The 21,630-nt window shown below is 38.7% G+C and overlaps 1 protein-coding gene across 2 annotated transcripts in view; it reads left to right on the top strand.

Annotated features, from left to right (window-relative positions):
• The first annotated feature begins 1,681 nt into the window (after positions 1 to 1,681).
• Positions 1,682 to 21,630, top strand: part of SNX4 (sorting nexin 4) — a 62,255-nt gene continuing 42,306 nt past the window's right edge. Inside the window, exons 1-5 of one of the 2 annotated variants that reach the window (XM_029214302.1) lie at positions 1,682 to 1,846; positions 15,372 to 15,493; positions 20,527 to 20,662; positions 20,740 to 20,889; positions 21,354 to 21,401. In XM_029214302.1, coding sequence (XP_029070135.1) covers positions 1,706 to 1,846; positions 15,372 to 15,493; positions 20,527 to 20,662; positions 20,740 to 20,889; positions 21,354 to 21,401 — 597 coding nt within the window. In that variant the 5' untranslated portion in view covers positions 1,682 to 1,705. The remainder of the gene's footprint in view (positions 1,847 to 15,371; positions 15,494 to 20,526; positions 20,663 to 20,739; positions 20,890 to 21,353; positions 21,402 to 21,630) is intronic. The other variant, XM_029214304.1, reaches the window with a different exon arrangement.

Raw genomic sequence — 21,630 nt, 5'->3', positions numbered from 1 at the left:
AAAAAAAAAAAAAAAATTCCTGAGAATTTGCCTAGCACGGATATTCCCTGAAAAACTGATTAAATGCTTTTAAACATTTATTGAGTAAATGTCCTAGGTTTGGTAAGAAAAAAATAATAAAATAGGGTCCTTGCCTTAAAGGAGTCTGAAGCCTAGTTGGGGCAGACCGACATATAAGTAAATAACTGTAAAAAAAAAAAAAATATGAGAAAGGTCATAACCGATTTTTTTTTTTTTTAGCGATACGCGGGCCTCTCACTGTCGTGGCCTCTCCCGTTGCGGAGCACAGGCTCCGGACGCGCAGGCTCAGCGGCCATGGCTCACGGGCCCGGCCGCTCCGCGGCATGCGGGATCTTCCCAGACCGGGGCACGAACCCGTGTCCCCTGTATCGGCAGGCGGACTCTCAACCACTGCGCCACCAGGGAAGCCCCATAACCGATTTTTGAACAAAGTGATAATAGCACTTGGACATGATAACTTGAGGTTTTAGGGATGAATGGGAAAAATCGCTACCAAGCCAGAGGAAGTATCAGGAGGAGGAGAAAATTGTGTGTCACAACTTTGAACAGCCAAGTTATTTGGGCAGAAAGATCAGTTTCTCTCCTTGAAAAATTGATGACCAGACTTTGTGTACAGGGTACTTCAAGGTACCACAGTCTGGTACACCCAGTGAGCGCTTCCCATCAGGGTACCATAGTGAATGCTTGTCTAGGAAGCAGGTTCGAAAATTCAACTGAGGTGTTTGTAGAAAATTATCAGATATCTCCAGGGCTTCAAGAAACACTTAAGATAGAACTCAAGTATGGCTTCAGCCAAGTGCTTAACTTTTCTCAAACACTTAAAAGCGTTACCTTTTGCTAATTGTGTTACTCAACCTGCTGACAATAATTTATGCGGCTCGGATCTTTCCGGGTGTGTTGGCGGGGTAGCTGGAGCGAGGAATGGAAACAATAATGGCAGGCAAGATAGAGGCCAAGAGGGAGACGTCAGATTGCGACCTTCAATTTCTTTTTTATTTATTTTTGGCTGCGTTGGGTCTTTGCTGCTGCCCGGGCTTTCTCTAGTTGCCACGATCAGGGGCTACTATCACACTCTTCTTTGCGGTGTGCGGGCTTCTCATTGCAGTGGCTTCTCTTGTTGCCCAGCCCCGGCTCTAGGCGGGCGGGCTTCAGTAGTAGTGGCACAAGGTCTAAGTAGTTGTGGCTCACAGGCTCTAGAACGCAGGCTCAGTAGTTGTGGCTCACGGACTTAGTTGCTCGGACCAGGGCTCAAACTCGTGTCCCCTGCGCTGGCAGGCGGATTCTTAACCACTGTGCCACCAGGGAAGTCCCAACCTCCGATTTCTTTTGAGTTTCAATTTTTCTTTATGTGATCACCGACCTGAATGGTTCCAGTACCTACTCTGATCTTAACCTTCCTCTTGACTTTCTCTTTCTCAACCAGTTCTCCCGGATTCCTGGGTCTCCTGGCTTAGCAGCTGACCACTTCCCTTGTAGGTCCGCCCTTCTTTCCTAGCCCCATCCCCAATTTCAGCCCTCACCCCGGAGCCCTCTCTGCCTCAGCGGCAGCCGCGAGCGAGGCCAGGCCAGGTTGGGAGGCCGCATGCCCAGGGGGCGGGGCCTGGCAGCGGCCGCGGGTGGAGGGGCGGGCTCGGCTGGGCGAGGCGGCGCAGGCGCACTGTGTCCGCCGTGCCGAACCGCAGCTATGGAGCAGGCGCTTCCCGACCCCGAGCGGCGTTTGCAGCCTGCGACCCTAGAGCCGCTGGGCCACCCTGACGCTGGGCTGGAGTCTGCGGTCGGTGAGGAAGCGGAGGGGGCCCGGGACGAGGGCCCCGGGGACGGCACGGTGAGGAGAAGAGGCGGCAGAGGTCGCCCGGCCTGGGTCGGGGCCTAGCGGGCAAGGCTGGGCTGGTCTAGTCTGGCCGGGGCCGGTGGGCTCGGCCGAGAGGCCCCGCGGTGACTGGGAAGCGGGGTGGAAAAGTCGGGCCACAGGTTCAGAGTGGGGTGAGGCTCAGTGGGAAATGGGGGTTCTGAGTAGGGGGCGAGCGCCGGGCGCTGCAGGACCACGGGAAGGGTGAAGGGGGCGCGGCGGAGGGCTTTCTGTGGGTGCGGCACGGCGGGCGTGGAGATGGGGCCCGGGAAGCGCCAGGCTGGCGTAGGTGCGGTTTTCAGGGTCGGGAGGCCTGGGAGTTTGGACCTGAAAAGGAACGCAGATGTTTCTGGCATCTTGTAAGGGGTTGTGCGGAGGAGAAGACTTAACGGAGGCACCGTGGGCAGTGGCAGCGGTGTTTGAGAAGGAAGAGAATGGGGGACTTGCAGAACAAGTCTGGGGCAGTAAGGGTGGTTGGCTTGGTGTCACCATCAGGAGATGGAGCAAAGTGTTAGAGTCATGAAAAAGTACAAGTGAAAAAGATTTAAAAGAAAACTCCTTGTTTGACTGTAATTTCTTCATTTGGGGTCGGTGCTGTATCTCCCAGTGGAGACATGTCATGGATATCCCATGTATCTGCTTTGAGAAGCTCCTTTGGTAATTAGTGATTTTCATTTGCTTGAGGAAAGGAGAAAATGCATCATTTTATATTTGTAATTGCTTTCATTCCGAAGTGTTTTCATGCGTAATGCAGGATGGGTAGACCAGGTTGAACTGAAGCGATTCATAAACTCAGTGGAGTACTTCTCATCAGACCACCCTAATCAGAGTGTGCATTGCTCGTCCATTTTGCTTCTTTTTTTCTGAAACAGGTGTTAGTGCTAATGCAAAACTGCCCATCCTTATGGTCAATGGATAAAGAAAAGTTAAAGTTGTTTGCTGACTGAAGCTAGAAAGACTTAACTAGCTAGGAACTTCAACATTGGAGTTGAACGTTTTGCCTACTTGGGGGAAATGTCGAGATATATAGGATAGCATGAAGACTTTTATGGGTGAATTTTAAGTTTTTCATTTAATTTCTTCCCAAATTCTAGAATTATTTGTGGAGAAGTCAGTATCTCATACGAAATGTGAGAAAAGTGTGTGTATTCTGTAGTGCATAAACTTGGCTCTTAAATGATTTGCTTTTTTAATGAAGGTTCCCATCTGTGACTTAGTTTTTCTGTTCTCTTAAAAAGAAAAGAAGGGAGGGAGGGAGGGAGGGAGGAAGGAAGGAAGGAACTTTTATCGTGAAGTATACCATTAATGCAGAGAAGGGTCTCACAAAATAATTATCAGTTCCTTTGAAGCCTCCATATATTCTCCTGGGTTACATCCACTCCCTCCACCACAGAAGTAATCTATATTCTGAATTTTGTATTAACAATTCTCTAGCTTTTTAAAGACAATCTTATGGTAAGTGTCCCTAAACAATATGTTGTTTAGTTTTACTTGATTTTGAAATTTACATAAGTGGACTAGTTTTACTATGACTTCCTTTCTTTGCTCTATAATGTTTTGGGGATTCATTGAAAATGTAGCTTAGTTCATTTATACTCATGGCTCTTTAGTATGCCATTTTATAGATATTCTATAGTTGATTTCTCTTTTCTTCTGTTTACAGACACTGGCGTTGTTACAAGATTCTTGCTATTTCTAAAAGTTACTACTACCATGAACTTCTTCCTGCATATTCTTGGCGCAAATGTCTCATATAAACTTAACAGTGGAATTGCTGGATTATAGGGTGGTAGCATAGGATATAAGGTAGTAGGTAGTGCCAAATTGTTTTTTAGAGTGAATATACCAATTTGTATTCCCATTGGTAGTGCCTCATGCTCTCTGTCCTTGTCAACACTTAATATTTTCAGACTTTAAATTATTTGCCAATCTTGTGGATATGTGTTAAAGCAATTTTAGATTGTTTCCAAAGGTAAGAGTCATATATTTTGTTAGCTACATCATGAGTTTAATTTTGATTATGATGATGAACATTTTGGTAATTTTTTTGTGAAAGCCTTTGGATACTTAATTAACTAATATGAAGTTGCAACTATAATATAAAATCCATTTATGTTTATTTAAAAGTGATTATAAATATCTCATTAAAAAAAACCTATGTGTTCAGTTTAAGATATTTGAAAACCCAAATATGCCATCGTACAGTAAAAGTTGTAGTTACGCAGTATTACCTGACTCTTCAGTAAATATGTGTTGCAGGAGACCATTCATTATTGCCCAAACTTAAGAGTTTCCTCAAACAACTCTAATTTAGTAATTTATAGAGATATAAGCCATTTGGACAAATATTTCAGAATCACCAGGAGTTTAAAAACACACATTCACATGCACTGTGTACGTTGTTCCCTCCTCCTAAAAGATTCCTCAGTCTCCTCCTTAGAAGGTCTGCTCGTCCCTCTTCCTATCCCCTCTTCCACTCCAGTCCATCCCCAGTTGAGAAGTATTGCAGTAACCACAGCCAGGCTGCTGCTGTTACTGGTAGATAGGAATGTGGTCTGGGCAGACATGTAAGTTCCATTTGTTGTTTGTGCTAGGCACAGTAAGGCTCTACTTTTCATTTAATTTTCAGAATTAACCCCCAAAAGACATATAAAGATGAGGAAGCAGAGGCACAGAGAGAAGTGATTTGGCCAAAGTCACAAGCTAGTCAGTGGCATGGCTGGGATTTGAGACCAGGTCTGCCTGGCGTTGATACCAGTGCTTTGTTCATTAAGGCATGCAGCTTCATTCCCAAAAAAAAAAAAAAAAAGTTAAAAATAGTCTTGTAAATTGTAAAATACTTAAAATTTTTTACTTTAGTTAAGGTTAAGTTGTTATGTTAAGAAAAAGAGGTCTGAACACAGTGTTGGTTTATCAGTCAGTTTTTCACCACAGAGATACCTATGCAGATAGTGGGCAGAGATGGCAAAAAGCCTCATCAGCCTTATTTTTGACCGCACATTTTGGATGGAGAGGAAGTTGTACCAGTTGCCCTACACCTCGGGGTAGTGGAAACAAGCACTGTCTAAGGGTTGCAAATCTTTTCTGGTTTTAAACGTCACTAATTAAGACTCTTTAAGTTCTGTTGTAAACTCTTTTTCTGTATTCTCTTATTTTTCTTTCTGTGAGTCTTCATCCTCTTTCTTTCCGTTGTCTAATTAGAAGTCTCCTTTCTTTTCATACTTTTTCCTTATAAGGAAGAGTGTATTTTTTTTAAGTATTGTCAGTTTTATTTAAAGTAGTTTAGAATATGAAAAATGAGAGATGAATTCAGTCTCCAAGAGAGTAGTAATTAGTCCTGGCAGAAGAGAGAGGAAATAGCAAGGGAATGGACGTAAAAATACTTTTTTAGGCTGGAAGATTCCATTGAGTTGGCAGTTAACAGTATTTGCTCAGAGAAGAACCACTGCCTGAGGGATGCATAATGATTTTTGTAGGGAGAGGGGTCCAGGCCTAGCAGTGCTGGTTGCCGCTAAGACTGCTTGAGCAACCGATGCTTGAAAATGCCTATACACAATTAGCACCTTCACAGATTGGCAGCACAGAGCTGAGTGGAGGAGGCCAGAACAGTGGGGAAGATTTGAGGCGTTCGTGGGTGAAGATAACATGAAAAAGGAAAAGAAAATGTATAGGCATAGTTAACAGAATTTATCAGTTTAGTAGCAGATAATTAAGTCATTCTCAAGAATGTTTTCCTCATTTTCTACCTTGGCAGCTCTCAGATTTTTTTGAAGGCGACTCACAGTACAAAATACGTTTTTACGTCATAGTCAGTATACATATACTTGTATACATAAGCGTTGTTTCAGGAAACAATACTTAACCATTACTTCACGTAGTGCCCTCTTATATTTCTCTCTTCTTTTTCTTTTTTTAATTAATTAATTATTATCATTATTTTTGGCTGCATTGGGTCTTCGTTGCTGTGCGTGGGCTTTCTCGAGTTGCGGCGAGTGAGGGCTACTCTTCGTTGCAGTGCAGTGGCTTCTCTTGTTGCGGAGCATGGGCTCTAGGCACGCGGGCTTCAGTAGTTGTGGCGCATGGGCTCAGTAGTTGTGGCTTGCGTGCTCTAGAACGCAGGCTCAGTATTTGTGGCACATGGGCTTAGTTGCCCCGCGGCATGTGGGATCTTCCCGGACCAGGGCTCGAACCTGTGTCTCTTGCATTGGCAGGCGGATTCTCAACCACTGCGCCACCAGGGAAGTCCCTTCAGTTTGGGTTTGCCTGATGTTTTCTCATGATTAAATTCAGGTTATGCTTCTTTGGCAGAAATTGCCACTAAAGTGATGCTGTGTTCTTCTAATTGCTTCTTACCAGTCTGCACACGATTAGATTTGGTCACTTTTTCTGCCAGTCTTCTCCAATATAAAGTTACTCTTTTTCCCTTTGTAATTAATTTTTTGTGGACATAATTTTTTTTCTTCCAGTTTTATTGAGATATAATTGGCATACAGCACTATATATGTTTAAGGCATACAGCATAATGATTTGACTTGCAGTATTCATGAAATGAACATCGATCAGCTCATACAGATAGAAAATTTAATAAATAGAAAAGAATTTTTTTTTTCTTGTGATGAGAACTCATAGGATTTACTCTCTTAACGACTCTCATAGGGGCTTCTCTGGTGGTGCGGTGGTTAAGGATCTGCCTGCCAATGCAAGGGACCCGGGTTTGAGCCCTGGTCTGGGAAGATCCCACATGCCGCAGAGCAACTAAGCCCGTGAGCCACAACTACTGAGCCCACCCGCCGCAACTACTGAAGCCCATGCACTCTAGGGGCCCGCATGCCGCAACTACTGAGCCTGCATGCTGCAATTACGGAAGCCAGTGTGCTTAGAGGCTGTGCTCCGCAACAAGAGAAGCCGCTGCTTGCAGCAACTAGAGAAAGCCCAAGTGCAGCAAGGAAGACCCAACGCAACCAAAAAAAGAAAAGAGAACAACCCTCATAAATAACATACAGCAGTGTTTATTATATTTATCATGTTGTATATTCCATCTGTAGTACTTATTTATCTTATAACTGGAAGTTTGTACCTTTTGACTGCTTTCATCCAGTTCTTTTTCCCCCCATACCTCGCCTCTGGTACCACAAATCTGATCTCTTTTTGTGGGGACATACTTTGAAACTATGGAAATATCTTGTTCCTCATCAAAATTTCTGTTTATTTGTCTGTTTCATTATGGACTCATGGATTTTATTTTATTTTTTAAACTTTATTAAGGTATAGTTTATATACCGTAAAATTCAGTCATTATAAGTATATAAATTCAGTAATTTTTAGTAAATTTGCAGAGTTGCACAACCATCACTGCAACCTAGTTTTAGAACATTTCTATCATTCCCCCAAATTCCTTCATTCCCCTTTGTAGTTAATCCCCCTTCCCACCCTTAGCCCTAGGCAACCACTGTCTGCTTTCTTTATCAATTTGTCTTTTGGGTATTTCATATAAATGGAATAATACACTCTGTTGTCTTTTGAGTCTGCCTTCTTATAATGTTTTTGAGGTTCATCCATATTATAGCATGTATTAGTCATTTCTTTTTGTTACTGAATAATAGTCGACTGTATAGATACATCGCATTTTGTGTATTCACCATTTGATGGAAGTGGGGTTATTTTCAGTTTTTAGCTATTATGAATATTACTGCTATGATGAATATTCCTGTGCAAGTCTTTGTGGGGATATATGTTTACAGTTCTCTTGAGTTAGACTTGTAGGAGCGTAATTGCTGGGTTATATGGTAAGTTTATGTTTACTTTTTAAGAAACTGCCACTGTTTTCCGAAGTGGCTGTACCATTTAACATTACCACCAGCAATTATGAGGCTCACATTTCTCCACATCCTTGCCAGCACTTGGCATTGTCTATCTTTCTGATTATGGCCATTCTAGTGGGTGTGAAGTGGTTTTAATTTGCATTTTTCTAATGACTCCTGGTGTTGAGCATCTTCTCATGTGCTTATTGCCATTTGTATATCTTCTCTGGTGAAATTCTGTTCAGATCTTTTGCTTATTTTAAAATTGGGTGGTTTTCCTTTTTACTGAGTTGTATATACGTGTTGTTCAGGTATTCTGGATACAAGTTTTTTCTTTTTTTAATCAGTTAATGAGATTCTTTTCCCCCCTAGGCTGTGGCTTTTTTCTTTTTCTTAATGGTGTCTTTACAAGAGCAAAAATTTTAAATTTTGACAAAGTCCAGTATATCAATTTTTTTTCTTTTATAGGTTGTTGTTTTGGTATTGTATCTGAGAACTCTTTGCTTATCCCAAGATCACGATGATTTTCTCCTTTGTTTTCTTCTAGAAATTTCAGTTTTAGCTTTTTTTTGGCCATGACGAGCGGCTTGCAGGATCTTAGTTGCCCGACCAGGGATTGAACCTGGGCCCTCGACAGCGAAAGTGCAGAGTCCTAACCACTGGACCACCAGGGAATTGCCCAATTTTAGCTTTTATATCTGAGTATGTAAGCCATTTTGAGTTAATTTCTGTGTACTGTGTGAATAAAGGGTCTACTTTTTTTTTTTTTTTTTTGCCTGTAGCTATTCAGTTGTCCCTGCACTGTATGTTGAAAAGACTCTCCATTCGCTGTTGACTTGCCTTGGTGTGTTTATTAAAATCAGTTGATCTTAAATGTAAGGGTTTATTTCTGGATTCTCAGTTCTGTTGCATTGACCCATTGATCTCTATGTCTGTCCTGCCAATACCTCACTGTCTTGATTAGTTTAGCTTTTTAATAAATTTTGAATAGTGTAGGGCCTGCAACTTGTTATTTTTCAAAATTGTTTTGGCTATTCTAGGTCCTTTGTATTTCCTTATAAGTTTTAGGAACAGAGTATCAGCTTCTACAAAAAAAACCCCTGCTGGGGTAAAGTATTTTTAAAGGAACAATATGTTAGTATGTTTTATAATATTTCAAGCATGTCCTGTATGCGTGATGCTTCTTTGTCATTTGGACTTTATTATTGTGAAATCTAGGACAAATCGGATCTTTATTCTTTTATAGTGGTCTTGTTTTTTATTTTTCTGCCTTAATCTTCTTAGGATTTTTTTTTAACATCTTTATTGGAGTATAATTGCTTTACAATGTTGTGTTAGTTTCTGCTGTATAACAGAGTAAATCAGCTATACGTATACATATATCCCCATATCCCCTCCCTCTTGCGTCTCCCTCCCACCCTCCCTATCCTTCCCCTCTAGATGGTCACAAAGCACCAAGCTGATCTCCCTGTGCTATGCAGCTGCTTCCCACTAGCTAGCTATTTTACATTTGGTAGTGTATATATGTCCATGCCACTCTCTCACTTCGTCCCAGCTTACCCTTCCCCCTCCCCATGTCCTCAAGTCCATTCTCTATGTCTGCGTCTTTATTCCTGTCCTGCCCCTAGGTTCGTCAGAACAATTTTTTTTTTTTTAGATTCCATATATATGTGTTAGCATATGGAATTTGTTTTTCTCTTTCTGACTTATTTCACTCTGTATGACAGAATCTAGGTTCATCCACCTCACTACAAATAACTCAGTTTTGTTTCTTTTTATGGCGAGTAATATTCCATTGTATATGTGTGCCACATCTTCTTTATCCATTCATCTGTCGATGGACACTTAGGTTACTTCCATGTCCTGGCTATTGAAAATAAAGGTGCAGTGAACATTCTGGTACATGACTCTTATTTAATTATGGTTTTCTCAGGGTATATGCCCAGTACTAGGATTGCTGGTTCATGTGGTAGTTCTATTTTTAGTTTTTTTTTTTTTTTTTTGCAGTACGCGGGCCTCTCACTGCAGTGGTGGTCTCTCCCGTTGTGGAGCACAGGCTCCGGACGCGCAGGCTCAGTGGCCATGGCTCACGGGCCCAGCCGCTCCGCGGCATGTGGGATCTTCCCGGACTGGGGCACGAACCCGTGTCCCCTGCATCGGCAGGCGGACTCTCAACCTCTGCGCCACCGGGGAAGCCCATATTTTTAGTTTTTTAAAGAAGCTTCATACTGTTCTCCATAGTGGCTGTATCAATTTACATTCCCACCAACAGTGTAAGAGGGTTCCCTTTTCTCCACACCCTCTCCAGCATTTATTGTTTGTAGATTTTTTGATGATGGCCATTCTGACCGGTGTGAGGTGATACCTCATTGTAGTTTTGATTTTGCATTTCTCCAGTGGTTAGTGATGTTGAGCATCCTTTCATGTGTTTGTTGGCAATCTGTATATCTTCTTTGGAGAAATATCTGTTTAGGTCTTCTGCCCATTTTTGGATTGGGTTGTGTTTTTTTTTGATATTGAGCTGCATGAGCTGCTTGTAAATTTTGGAGATTAATCCTTTGTCAGTTGCTTTGTTTGCAAATATTTTCTCCCATTCTGCGGGTTGTCTTTTTGTCTTGTTTATGGTTTCCTTTGCTGTGCAAAAGCTTTTAAGTTTCATTAGGTCCCATTTGTTTATTTTTGTTTTTATTTCCATTTCTCTAGGAGGTGGGTCAAAAAGTATCTTGCTGTGATTTATGTCAGAGTGTTCTGCCTATGTTTTCCTCTAAGAGTTTTATAGTGTCTGGCCTTATATTTAGGTCTCTAATCCATTTGAAGTTTATTTTTGTGTATGGTGTTAGGGAGTGTTCTAATTTCATTCTTTTACATGTAGCTGTCCAGTTTTCCCAGCACCACTTACTGAAGAGGCTGTCTTTTCTCCATTGTATATTCTTGCCTCCTTTATGAAAAATAAAGTGACCATATGTGCGTGGGTTTATCTCTGGGCTTTCTATCTTGTTTCATTGATTTACATTTCTGTTCTTCTGCCAGTACCATACTGTCTTGATTACTGTAGCTTTGTAGTATAGTCTGAAGTCAGGGAGCCTGATTCCTCCAGCTCTGTTTTTCTTTCTCAAGATTGCTTTGGCTATTCGGGGTCTTTTGTGTTTCCATACAGATTGTGAAATTTTTTGATTCTAGTTCTGTGAAAAATGCCATTGGTAGTTTGATAGGGATTGCATTGAATCTGTAGATTGCTTTGGGTAGTATAGTCATTTTCACAGTATTGATTCTTCCAATCCAAGAACATGGTATATCTCTCCATCTGTTTGTATCATCTTTAATTTCTTTCATCAGTGTCTTATCATTTTCTGCATACAGGTCTTTTGTCTCCTTAGGTAGTTTTATTCCTAGGTATTTTATTCTTTTTGTTGCAGTGATAAATGGGAGTGTTCCTTAATTTCTCTTTCAGATTTTTCATCATTAGTGTATAGGAATGCAAGAGATTTCTGTGCATTAATTTTGTATCCTGCTACTTTACCAAATTCATTGATTAGCTCTAGTAGTTTTCTGGTAGCATCTTTAGGATTCTCTATGTATGGTATCCTGTCATCTGCAAACAGTGACAGTTTTACTTCTTCTTTTCCGATTTGGATTCCTTTTATTTCTTTTTCTTCTCTGATTGCTGTGGCTAAAACTTCCAAAACTATGTTGAATAATAGTGGTGAGAGTGGGCAGCCTTGTCTTTTTCCTGATCTTAGAGGAAATGCTTTCAGTTTTTCACCATTGAGAACGATGTTTGCTGTGGGTTTGTCATATATGGCCTTTATTATGTTGAGGGAGGTTCCCTCTCTGCCTACTTTCTGGAGGATTTTTATCATAAGTGGGTATTGAATTTTGTTGAAAGCTTTTTCTGCATCTATTGGAATGTTCTAGGATTTTTTTCTGTATGCTGAAGATATTTAATTTTCTAAATCATTATACGTGGACCACATGCCTTTCAGTTTGGAGCTGTAGAAAAAATTTTTTCAATCCAGAAAGGATTTTTGTTGGTTTCCTTTTTAGTTATACAGATTATTATCTCTGTTCTGTTTCTTCTGATTTCTTCTTCAAGAACTTCTATTATTTAAGCATTGGTTCTTAGTTTTCCTTTTTTTAAAATCATCTTTCATCATTTTCACTTTTGTGGGTCTTTTTTCATTACCATTTTGGGAGAGCTTACCATCTTACTGTTTTGATTTTTTTGCAGTGTCAGTTTTACAGCCTAGAATTCTATTTTATTTTTTGCTATTTATTTTTCTTTCTTTGCATTCTTATTCTTCTGAGTTAGCTCCATGCTCATCTCCATCTGCCTGTTTTTTGTTTTTTGGACTGTTTTAATTTTATCTTTTCCCCATAATTTGTAGTATAACAATGAATGTGATATATTTTCTTTCTTGTGTGATTTAAATAAGATTAACTAAATGAGTGCTATAGATACACCAACTCTTTTCATCTACAGTCCTGAAAGTTGTTATATTAAGGTTGTCATTTGTCTTCATTTTGTCTTTAATCCTAAAGGACGCCACAGATGAACATTAGCTACTAGATGGTGAGAATTCCTCAGGCAAGCAGTGAACCACTGAACTCAGGCACCTTTTCTCAGTTATCTTCCCATTCCTAAGGACTGTCATTGTATTGATAGATACTCAGTAAATATTCAGTTATTGAATTAATAATTTCTTATTGTTCCTTTTATCACTGTTATCTGTTTTATGCTTGCTTGTACTGTTTCACTGTTTGCAACATTTTTAAAACTTAAAGTAGATTATATTCATTTTTACTCACTGGATTGAAAATAAAGAATTTCATCAGCCTTTTAAATATGTCCATCTTCTATATTTATTTGGTCTTAAGTTAGGTAGAAAGTAGTGATTCACATATCAAGCATCTACATTTGGGATGTTATTCCTTTGAATGTAAGTGTAGGATGTGAGTGTAGCATCACTCTTTAGTGATGTTCTTTAATGAGAAGTCCACTTTTAATACATCTAAAATGTCATGTCTCCCTAGCACACATTATAAATCAACTATACTTCAATTAAAAAAAATAATATATTATGTCTCTCTTTAAAACACAGTCCCGGTCCCATCTTCCAGTTACCAAGTTTATCCATTTCTCAGTATTTTGAATGTGTCCTTTTAACAATTATGGTATTAGTTGTGTTATTCTTGGCATTGTTTGTACTTTAGTATGACAGGATAAGCAATTTTATATCATCTCCCAAACCGTGCTGGTATTTTTGTATGCCAGCCTTTAGTTTTTATGATAGTTGATTTTATTCTTTTATTTTTTCCTTCTGTGTAATTGGATGGCATAATGGGGTAAATTTATGACTCACATGCATTATATTTTTGGCTGGGAAATAACTTGCTTTATCAGTTATGTGCTTCCAGAATTCAGAGAATTTTTCACTGGAGTACGTGATGGTAAATCAGTGCTTGGCTGTGGGCCCAAATTTTTTATATGTATAGTCTCAACCAATGAGGGCTTTATAACCCTGACGTTGAGTGGTTTGTGCTTATGTAATTTTTTGAGCTTTCTTTTAATTGAATGATTTTCTCCTGTCTTATTTTCTCTTTTAGTACATAAACATAAAACTTATATTTTATAAAAGTGTCTTGTTTGACAGCAGAGTGGTTTTTGTTTTCGTTTTTGTTCTGTTTTCGGTTGGCTCTTCTCTGTCCTAATTTTAGCATTTTTACCTCCTCCATTTTTCTTTAACATTTTTGGCGGTACATCCTAAGTGTGTCATCTTTATTCATCACTGATTTAATTTTGTGTACTGTCACATAGCTTATTTTCTCTTCATAGTACACAGGTTTAATTTTCTGTATAGAGTATCATCATGGGTTTTACTGCATGCATCTTTTTCTTTAAACTTTTGGTGTATCCATCTTTTTACTTATATCTCTTCTTCACAGACTAACCCCAGTTATAATATAGTACAGAATTTTTAATTAAAACCAACTGAACTTTAAAAGTGAGCAAGGGAGAAAAAAACCAAAGCATAGCAGTTATCGCATGGTCTCACTGTGTCTTTCTTGTTTAATTTGGAGTTACTTTGGATATATTCAAGACCCTTCTTCAGTGGCACACTTCCTACAGAAAGAGCCTGTGAACCACCTGTGATGTCTTTGTCATTTTCTTCGGTGCTTTGATACAGACCTTGGGATGATCTAGCAGAAAAGAAAGAAGTCTCCTGTTCTTAAAACCTGCTGTCTCAGATAAACAAGGTCCTACTGTATATAGCACAGGGAACTATATTCATTATTCTCTAATAAACCATAGTGGAAAAGAGTATGAAAAAGAATATATATATAACTGAATCACTTTGCTGTACACCAGAAACTAAAACAAGTTTGTGAATCAACTATACTTCAATAAAAAAATAAATAAATAAAAGCAATATTTAAAAAAAAAATAGGAAAACCTGCTTTCTCACAGTGGAGCCTGTTAATCACTGCCAAGAAGTTTAGTCAGGGACTTCCCTGGTGGTGCAGTGGTTAAGAATCCACCTGCCAATGCAGGGGACACGGGTTCGAGCCCTGGTCCAGGAAGCTCCCACATGCCATGGAGCAACTAAGCCTGTGCGCCCCAACTACTGAGCCTGCGCTCTAGAGTCTGTGAGCCACAACTACTGAGCCTGTATGCCACAACTGCTGAAGCCCGCGCACCTAGAGCCCATGATCCGCAACAAAGAGAAGCCACCTCGGTGAGAAGCCTGGGCACTGCAACAAAGAGTAGCGCATGCTCGCTGCAACTAGAGAAAGCCTGCACGCAGCAATGAAGACCCAATACAGCCAAAAATAAATTAAAAAAAAAAAAAGTTTAGGCAAATTTATGGTTAAATATGTGACGACTCCTGCTTTTTTTTTTAACCTGCCTGCTAAAAAGCTCACATTTTGCCATATATGTAGTATTTTATATTTGAGATAGAGATTTGACTTTGGTAAAATAAAAAGATTAGATATCAGGGACTTCCCTCGTGGTCCAGTGGTAAAGAGTCTGCCTTCCAGTACAGGGGACGCAGGGCAACTAAGCCTGTGCGCCACAACTGCTGAGCTTGTGCGCCTCAACTTAGCCTGCATGCTGCAAACTACAGAGCCCATGTGCTCTGGAGCCCACGCGACAACGAGAGAGCAAAACTAGAGAGAAGCCTGTGCATCGCAAGGAAGAGCCCATGCACCTCAAGGAAGGGCCCGCACGCCACAATGAGCACCTCAACAAAAGATCCCACATGGCTCAATGAAGACCCGACGCAGCCAAATAAATAAATAAATATTAAAAAAAGATTAAATATCAGTATTGAGCATCATTTGTCTTTGTATATAGTATTTTTAGATTTTTTTCATGTGTATTTCTATATAGGTTTATTCTTGGTTACTGTGTGAAATGTCTACATTTTATCTTAATTTTTTTTCTTATAATCTTGCCTACATTTTAATAATTAATATGGCACTTGTTAAAATAGCTTCTGGAAAAGTTTAATGTGCTACAGCATGCTGATAAAAAGAGGCATGGCATTTGCTGATATCATTTAGCAACCCCTAGCAACTTAAGAGATATAAAAAAGTAGCCCGAAATATGTACTAATAATGGATTTTATTAAAATAGCTAGGGTGTTTTCAATATAATTTTAAAGGTTTTTTGTTGTTGTTCTTCCATTATTTTTATTCAGATGATGGAAAATAATTTTTGGTTGAAGAAGATAGAAATTAGTGTTTCAGAAGCAGAAAAGCGAACTGGGAGGAATGCCATGAACATGCAAGAAACATATACTGCTTACCTCATTGAAACAAGGTGAGTGATGAGAATTAGGCCTAGGTTTAGATAGAAAAAGCTTTGGTAGCTGTTGATGCAAATTCTGTTGTATAATGGAATTGTTTACAGGTCATTGTCTTTTTAGGGATTTTTGCTGTTTTACTTTTTAACAGGTTAACAGGTGTGTCTTTTACTCTGGTACTCTTAGTAGCTAAGTTCTAATGTACTTGTTTTGGAGGGAGAGGGAAGGTTATTGGAATACTTTTGGGATCTGGAATGTTACTTGACACATGCTTTAGTGGAGTTCTTGTTGTTAGATACAACCCTTTTGTGGTTTGGGGAAAAGATACCAGGTTCTCAGAGGTGTATGAAGTATTAAGCGGACTTAAGTAAGTGGAGATGGTTAACAAAGAAGTCTAGGAGGAGAGAATACAGTCTAAGTCAGTTTAGGAGAGTTGGGAGTTACAGAGAAATTAAAATCCCCCCTTTGCCCCTGCCAGCTGTGCAGCATGCAGGAGGACCTTAGTTCCCTGACCAGGGATGGAACCCATGACCCCTGCAGTGGAAGCATGGAGGCCTAACCACTGGACTCCCAAGGAATTCCCCATTTTTAATCTTTTTTTTTTTTTTTTTTTGGCGAGAAATTAAAGTCAGTTAAAAATTGATTGAGACTGGAGCTTTAGACCTTGGGGTAAAATTAAAAAGATAAAATAAATCATGGTGTAATCGAAAAAAAAAAGAGGAAGAAGATAAAGTAGCTCATGGTGTAATCACAACTCACCAGAAAAGTCTTACCTCATAAGGAAGAAGTTAAAGGAATTAGATTGTTTTGTCTAGAGCAAAGCAAGGGAAGACTCAATTTATTTTGCCAATTATAAACAGTTTATGTAAAGACTATACTGACAAGGTCTTTTCTCTCTGTGGACTGAGCAGAAATACTTTCAATTAAAGCAAGTAGAGGGGGGTCTTGCCTGGTGGTGCAGTGGTTAAGAATCCACCTGCCGGTGCAGGAGACATGGGTTCGAGCCCTGGTTCGGGAAGATCCCACACGCCGCAGAGCGGCTGGACCCATGTGCCATAGCTACTGAGCCTGTGTTCTAGAGCCTGCGAGCCACAACTACTGAGCCTGTGTGCCACAACTCCCGAAGCCCGCATGCCTGGAGCCCGTGCTCCACAGCAAAGAGAAGCCACCACAATGAGAAGCCTGCGCACCGCGATGAAGAGTAGCCCCCGCTCGCCTCAACTAAAGAAAGCCTGTGTGCAGCAATGAAGACCCAACACAGCCAAAAATAAATAAATAAATAAATCTATTTAAATAAATAAGTAAAACAAGTAGAGGGACTTCCCTGGCAGTCCAGTGGTTAAGACTCCCTGCTTCTGGTGCAGGGGGTGTGGGTTTGAACCCTGGTCAGGGAACTAAGATCCTGCATGCTGTGTGGCACAGCAGGAAAAAATAAATAAATAAATAAAACAAGTGGATATGAGAGAACTTTCTGATAACTTCTAAAATAAAACAATAGAACTACCAGACCTAGTTGATAAAGTGTTACAACCATGTTTTAATATGAATACATTAAAAGTTTTTTTTAGTCATTTTCATTGGCTTTACCACACCGTCACCAAACTAGCCTTAGGGCTGAACCCTGTGCCATTTTCAGGGTTTTCTCCAGGTCTGTGGTTCTACCCAAAATGAAAGTTAGAATCATGGTGAAGGTTATTTAGTTTACAAATAATTCTGATAATCCTTTCTTTAACTATAGTCTTCCTTCTTACACACACACATACATACACACACAACAAGCAAAGAAAACAAAACAAGAAAAGAAAAAAAGAATCTTCCAAAAAGAAGAGAAAATTTGTGTACGATAGGAATTTGGGGAAAAGAGCTAAGGTGGGTCTTTTAAAAAATAGGTTGTTTTGGGGCATGCATATATACATGTATGTATCAGAGAGATTTTTTAAGGTAATTAAAAAAAATTATGGTCCCATGAGAGAGTTTTTTTTTTAAGTTAAATTAGCCACTTTAAAAAATCATACTTTAGGGGACTGCCCTGGTGGTCTAGTGGCTAACACTCTGAGCTCCCAATGCAGGGGGCCCAGGTTTGATCCCTGGTCAGAGACCTAGATCCCACAGTCATGCTGCAACTAAGAGTTTGCATGCCACAACTAAAGATTCTGCATGCCGCAACTAAAGAGCCTGCATGCCGCAACTAAGGCCCAGTGCAGCCTAAATCAATCAATCAATCAATCATACTTTAGAAATTCGTGGCTCTAACTTTCTAAGTAAATTCTTAAATTTAAAACTGTAAAGGATATTTTTATTTTATTCTATTTATTTATTTGGTTGCCCCGGGTCTCTTAGTTGCGGCAGGCAGGCTCCTTAGTTGCGGGAAGCAGGCTCCTTAGTTGCGGCTTGTGGGCTTCTTAGTTGTGGCTCGCTGAAAAAGGACATTTTTAGTATGTGCCTATTTCTTCACCCAATTGAACAATGAAATTAGCTGCTGACTAGTTTTACTGCTGGAAGAGACTTGATTTGAATAATCTGGAATGATTTATAGTTTACTCTTGACTGAAATGAATAGAGTATTATAATTTGAAACTTGGAGTTAGAAGTGACCATACATGAGTAATATAGCTAGACACTGGATAAATATTTAAGTGGATCATCAGTAAATGTGTGGTGCACAAAAGGATTATTGAGTTGACTTTCACAATTGTATTTCATTTATTTTAAAACAGTGATTCTCAAACTTTAAAATGTATAGGAATCACTTGGAAATTTTGTTAAGCTGCAGAGTTTTGGGTGGGGTCCAGGAATTGACACATTTTAAGCAAAATTCCAGGTGTTTTTGAAGCAGATGGACCATAGTTTTATCAAGTATAAAGGCTTTACATTTTAAGATAGTTAAATTTATCTGTCTTTTTTCTTTTATGATTTGTGTTTTCCCTCTCTTAAATTCTCGCCTACCCCACATCATGTACATATCCACTTTGAGAAACACTGCTTTTAGATAGATTATTTTGAAAGTACTGTACCCCTAAGGCTAACTTTCCTTCAACAACCACAGAACCCTGGAATTTATTAATTTAATCATGTAGGATTCTTGCTGTAATTCAGTATTATTCAGATAGTCTTGGACAATATGAGTAGTATTGAGCCTTGATATTGACTAAAAGTTGAATTTTAACATATAGCTTATCTACCTACTCTTTGGACACAAGTAGAAAGTCCATTTAGCAATTGCCTATAGTGTTACAGTTTAATAGGCTAAGAATGAATAAGGCTAAAGTCATTGATTTTAATTTCTCCAGAGGTTTTTATGCTTTCCTGTTCATAGAGTATGAACCCTTTTAAAATAAAGTATACTGTACATAGTAATAGGTAAGAATTCCTCATTGTCTTGGGAGGCTATATGATGTCTTCATTTAATTCCTCTAATTTGTAAAACAGGGCTGATGATCCTATCTACTTTATTGTGAGGGTTAAATTAAATGTTGCATGTAAAACCAATTATGTGCTATTAAGTATTTGTTAAATGATTGGATAAATGGGGTAGTTTTGTGGTCCAAAGAAAGTCTTCCCTATGCTTTTAGGTGGTTTCCAGTTGTTAGACCCTGCCTTTTGTGGCCTTTAAAACAAAACAAAAAACAAAATCAACTTGTAAAAGATCTTCTAACAGCCTTTAGGTGTACTGCTTATAGGCTATATTTATTTGCTTATTAGCAAGATGTGGGTTCTGTTGGTCATGATTTTAAATAATTTGAAACTTGATATTAACCTAAGATATTTTTTCAGCTGAAGTTGAAAATCTGAATTAGAATAGTATTAGTCATAGCTAGTGGTTAGGTCAACTCTTTAAAATGAATTATGATTTAATAATCCTATATCTTTGCCATGGGAGCCATTTGTACATTTTGAATTTCATATTATGCTTCCTTTTCTGTTTCCTTTCTGTTATGTTTCCTTTTCTAATATATAATGCAATGAATAAATTTAGTGGCAAACTTAATATAAAAATTATTTTTTAATTATAATAAATAATTTTATTTATTATTAAAATGCTTGTGTTGAGCATGACACAGTATATATATCTTTTCAAGACTTTACTTTATTCTAAGACTGATTTAACCTCTGTGCCTTTATGCCATAACGTACAGATGCACACTTTGGTTATATGCGTGTTTCTTGGAGGGCCTATAAGTTATTTTCAAGCAAACAATTAGAAAATGGGAAGGTTCTGATAATGTTTAGAAGACTAATGTTTTCTAACGGTGATTATGCTAGCAGAAATTGTAAATAGTCAAAATAATTTCAAATATGATTTTACCCAGCTTTCCCCCAACTTGAACTTTTATATGGATGAGACATGGCATTGCCTGCAGCTCTTTATATTAAAGATAAGACTAGAATTGAATTTTTACATCCCTTCTCCCCACTGTTTCAGAGTTAATTGACATTTTGCTTTTGTGGGTTTTTTCAGGTACTTGGATGCATCTGATTCATTTATAATGTTGAATCGAGGGTTTTTTTGGTGTCATCGTCTTTGGCATGAATATTATTCCCTCATTGTGGCAGGAGTTGTTCTCTCATTGTGGCAGTGAAAAATACTTTTTCTTTAATGAAACACTGGCTAAGCCAGACTTTACTATATTGGAAAGCCAGCTGTTATACATTAACCAAATTATTTTATATTGAGGCTTTTAGAATGTTCCTAATATGACTATTTCTCTTGAGTTCAAATAGGTTTTCTATAACAGAAGAAAGTGGTTAGGAGTGAAAGCTTGGGAATCAGATGGATCTGAGTGCTCTACCCACAGATCTTTGTGATTGTAGGAAGAGCATATACTGTGCAGCTGCTTCCTCATCTGTGAAATGGGGACAGTAATCTCTGCTTCACCAGGTTTGTTGTAGGGATTAAATAATACATGAAAAATTCTCTACTCAGTGTCTGGTTCATTCAGTAAATGGAGTTATCAGTTTTAAAGGAATGGAGTTATCAGTTTTAAAGGAGGTCGTGTGCATGCATTTGTATTTTTAAAAAGCACTAGAAATCTTATTCTGTCTTTTTCAGGTCAGTTGAACATATTGATGGTCAGAGTGTCCTAACAGACTCACTATGGAGGCGGTATAGTGAATTTGAGTTGTTGAGAAACTACCTTTTAGTTTACTATCCGCATATTGTTGTGCCACCTTTACCAGAAAAAAGGGTAAGAAGTGAAATGGCAGTATAGTTCAGAAGTATTTAGCATTGAGACTATTCTTCATGGTTGTTTTGTTTATCTAGGCAGAATTTGTTTGGCATAAACTCTCTGCTGACAACATGGACCCGGATTTTGTGGAAAGACGTCGAATTGGTTTAGAAAACTTCCTCTTGAGAGTTGCTTCACATCCCATCCTTTGTAGAGACAAAATCTTCTATTTGTTTTTAACACAGGTATTTTTCTTTTATTTAGTCTTCTAAAAAAATTCATTTGACTTGGGATCTTTTAAATTTTAAATTGTGGAATGCTTATTCTTAAGGGTCCTTTTGGAGCAGCTTTGTTAATTTATATGCATTTCGTGGTTTGTTCTGTTTTGAATTTCCAAAGTAAATTACATCATTCTTTTGGCTAACATTTTTATACTTAAAGATACTAAAGATGGTACTTTTTGGTATCACTTAAATGGTATCAGAATTAGCCTTTAGTTTTTTGAAGCCCAGGTCTATAAAATCTTGAGTCCATCTTTGGTAATCTTTTGGAAACTGGATTGTATGTTTAATTTTGCAGTGAAAGGAATTCTTTTTTAACCTTTCTCTCCCATCTCCCCTGAAAGAAGAACAGAACGATAGATATTTAATTTGGAATATTCCTTACGGGCTATTTTGCAATGATATCTAAAATTAACTTTAATTTTTAGGAAGGTAACTGGAAGGAGACTGTGAATGAAACCGGATTTCAGCTGAAGGTAAGGATAATTGCATGAAATAATTTGTTACATTCCTTTACAGTTCCTAGCACAGTGCCATGCACTTAATGGGTACTTGCTGTTTATTGAATGAGCGAATGTTGGAAATTGGCCTTGCATCTAATATCATTGGTAAAGTTTTTAAAGAAACAATGCAGTGTATTTTTGATTGGTGTAATTTTTGTTAATAGTGAGACTATAATGGGCATATTTATGAGTTTAGTTCTAT

The sequence above is a fragment of the Monodon monoceros genome, unplaced genomic scaffold, assembly GCF_005190385.1.
Source record: "Monodon monoceros isolate NGI ecotype Baffin Bay Population unplaced genomic scaffold, NGI_Narwhal_1 Super_Scaffold_11, whole genome shotgun sequence".
NCBI classification, from domain to species: domain Eukaryota; kingdom Metazoa; phylum Chordata; class Mammalia; order Artiodactyla; family Monodontidae; genus Monodon; species Monodon monoceros.
This window is presented reverse-complemented; position numbering and strand designations above follow the sequence as displayed.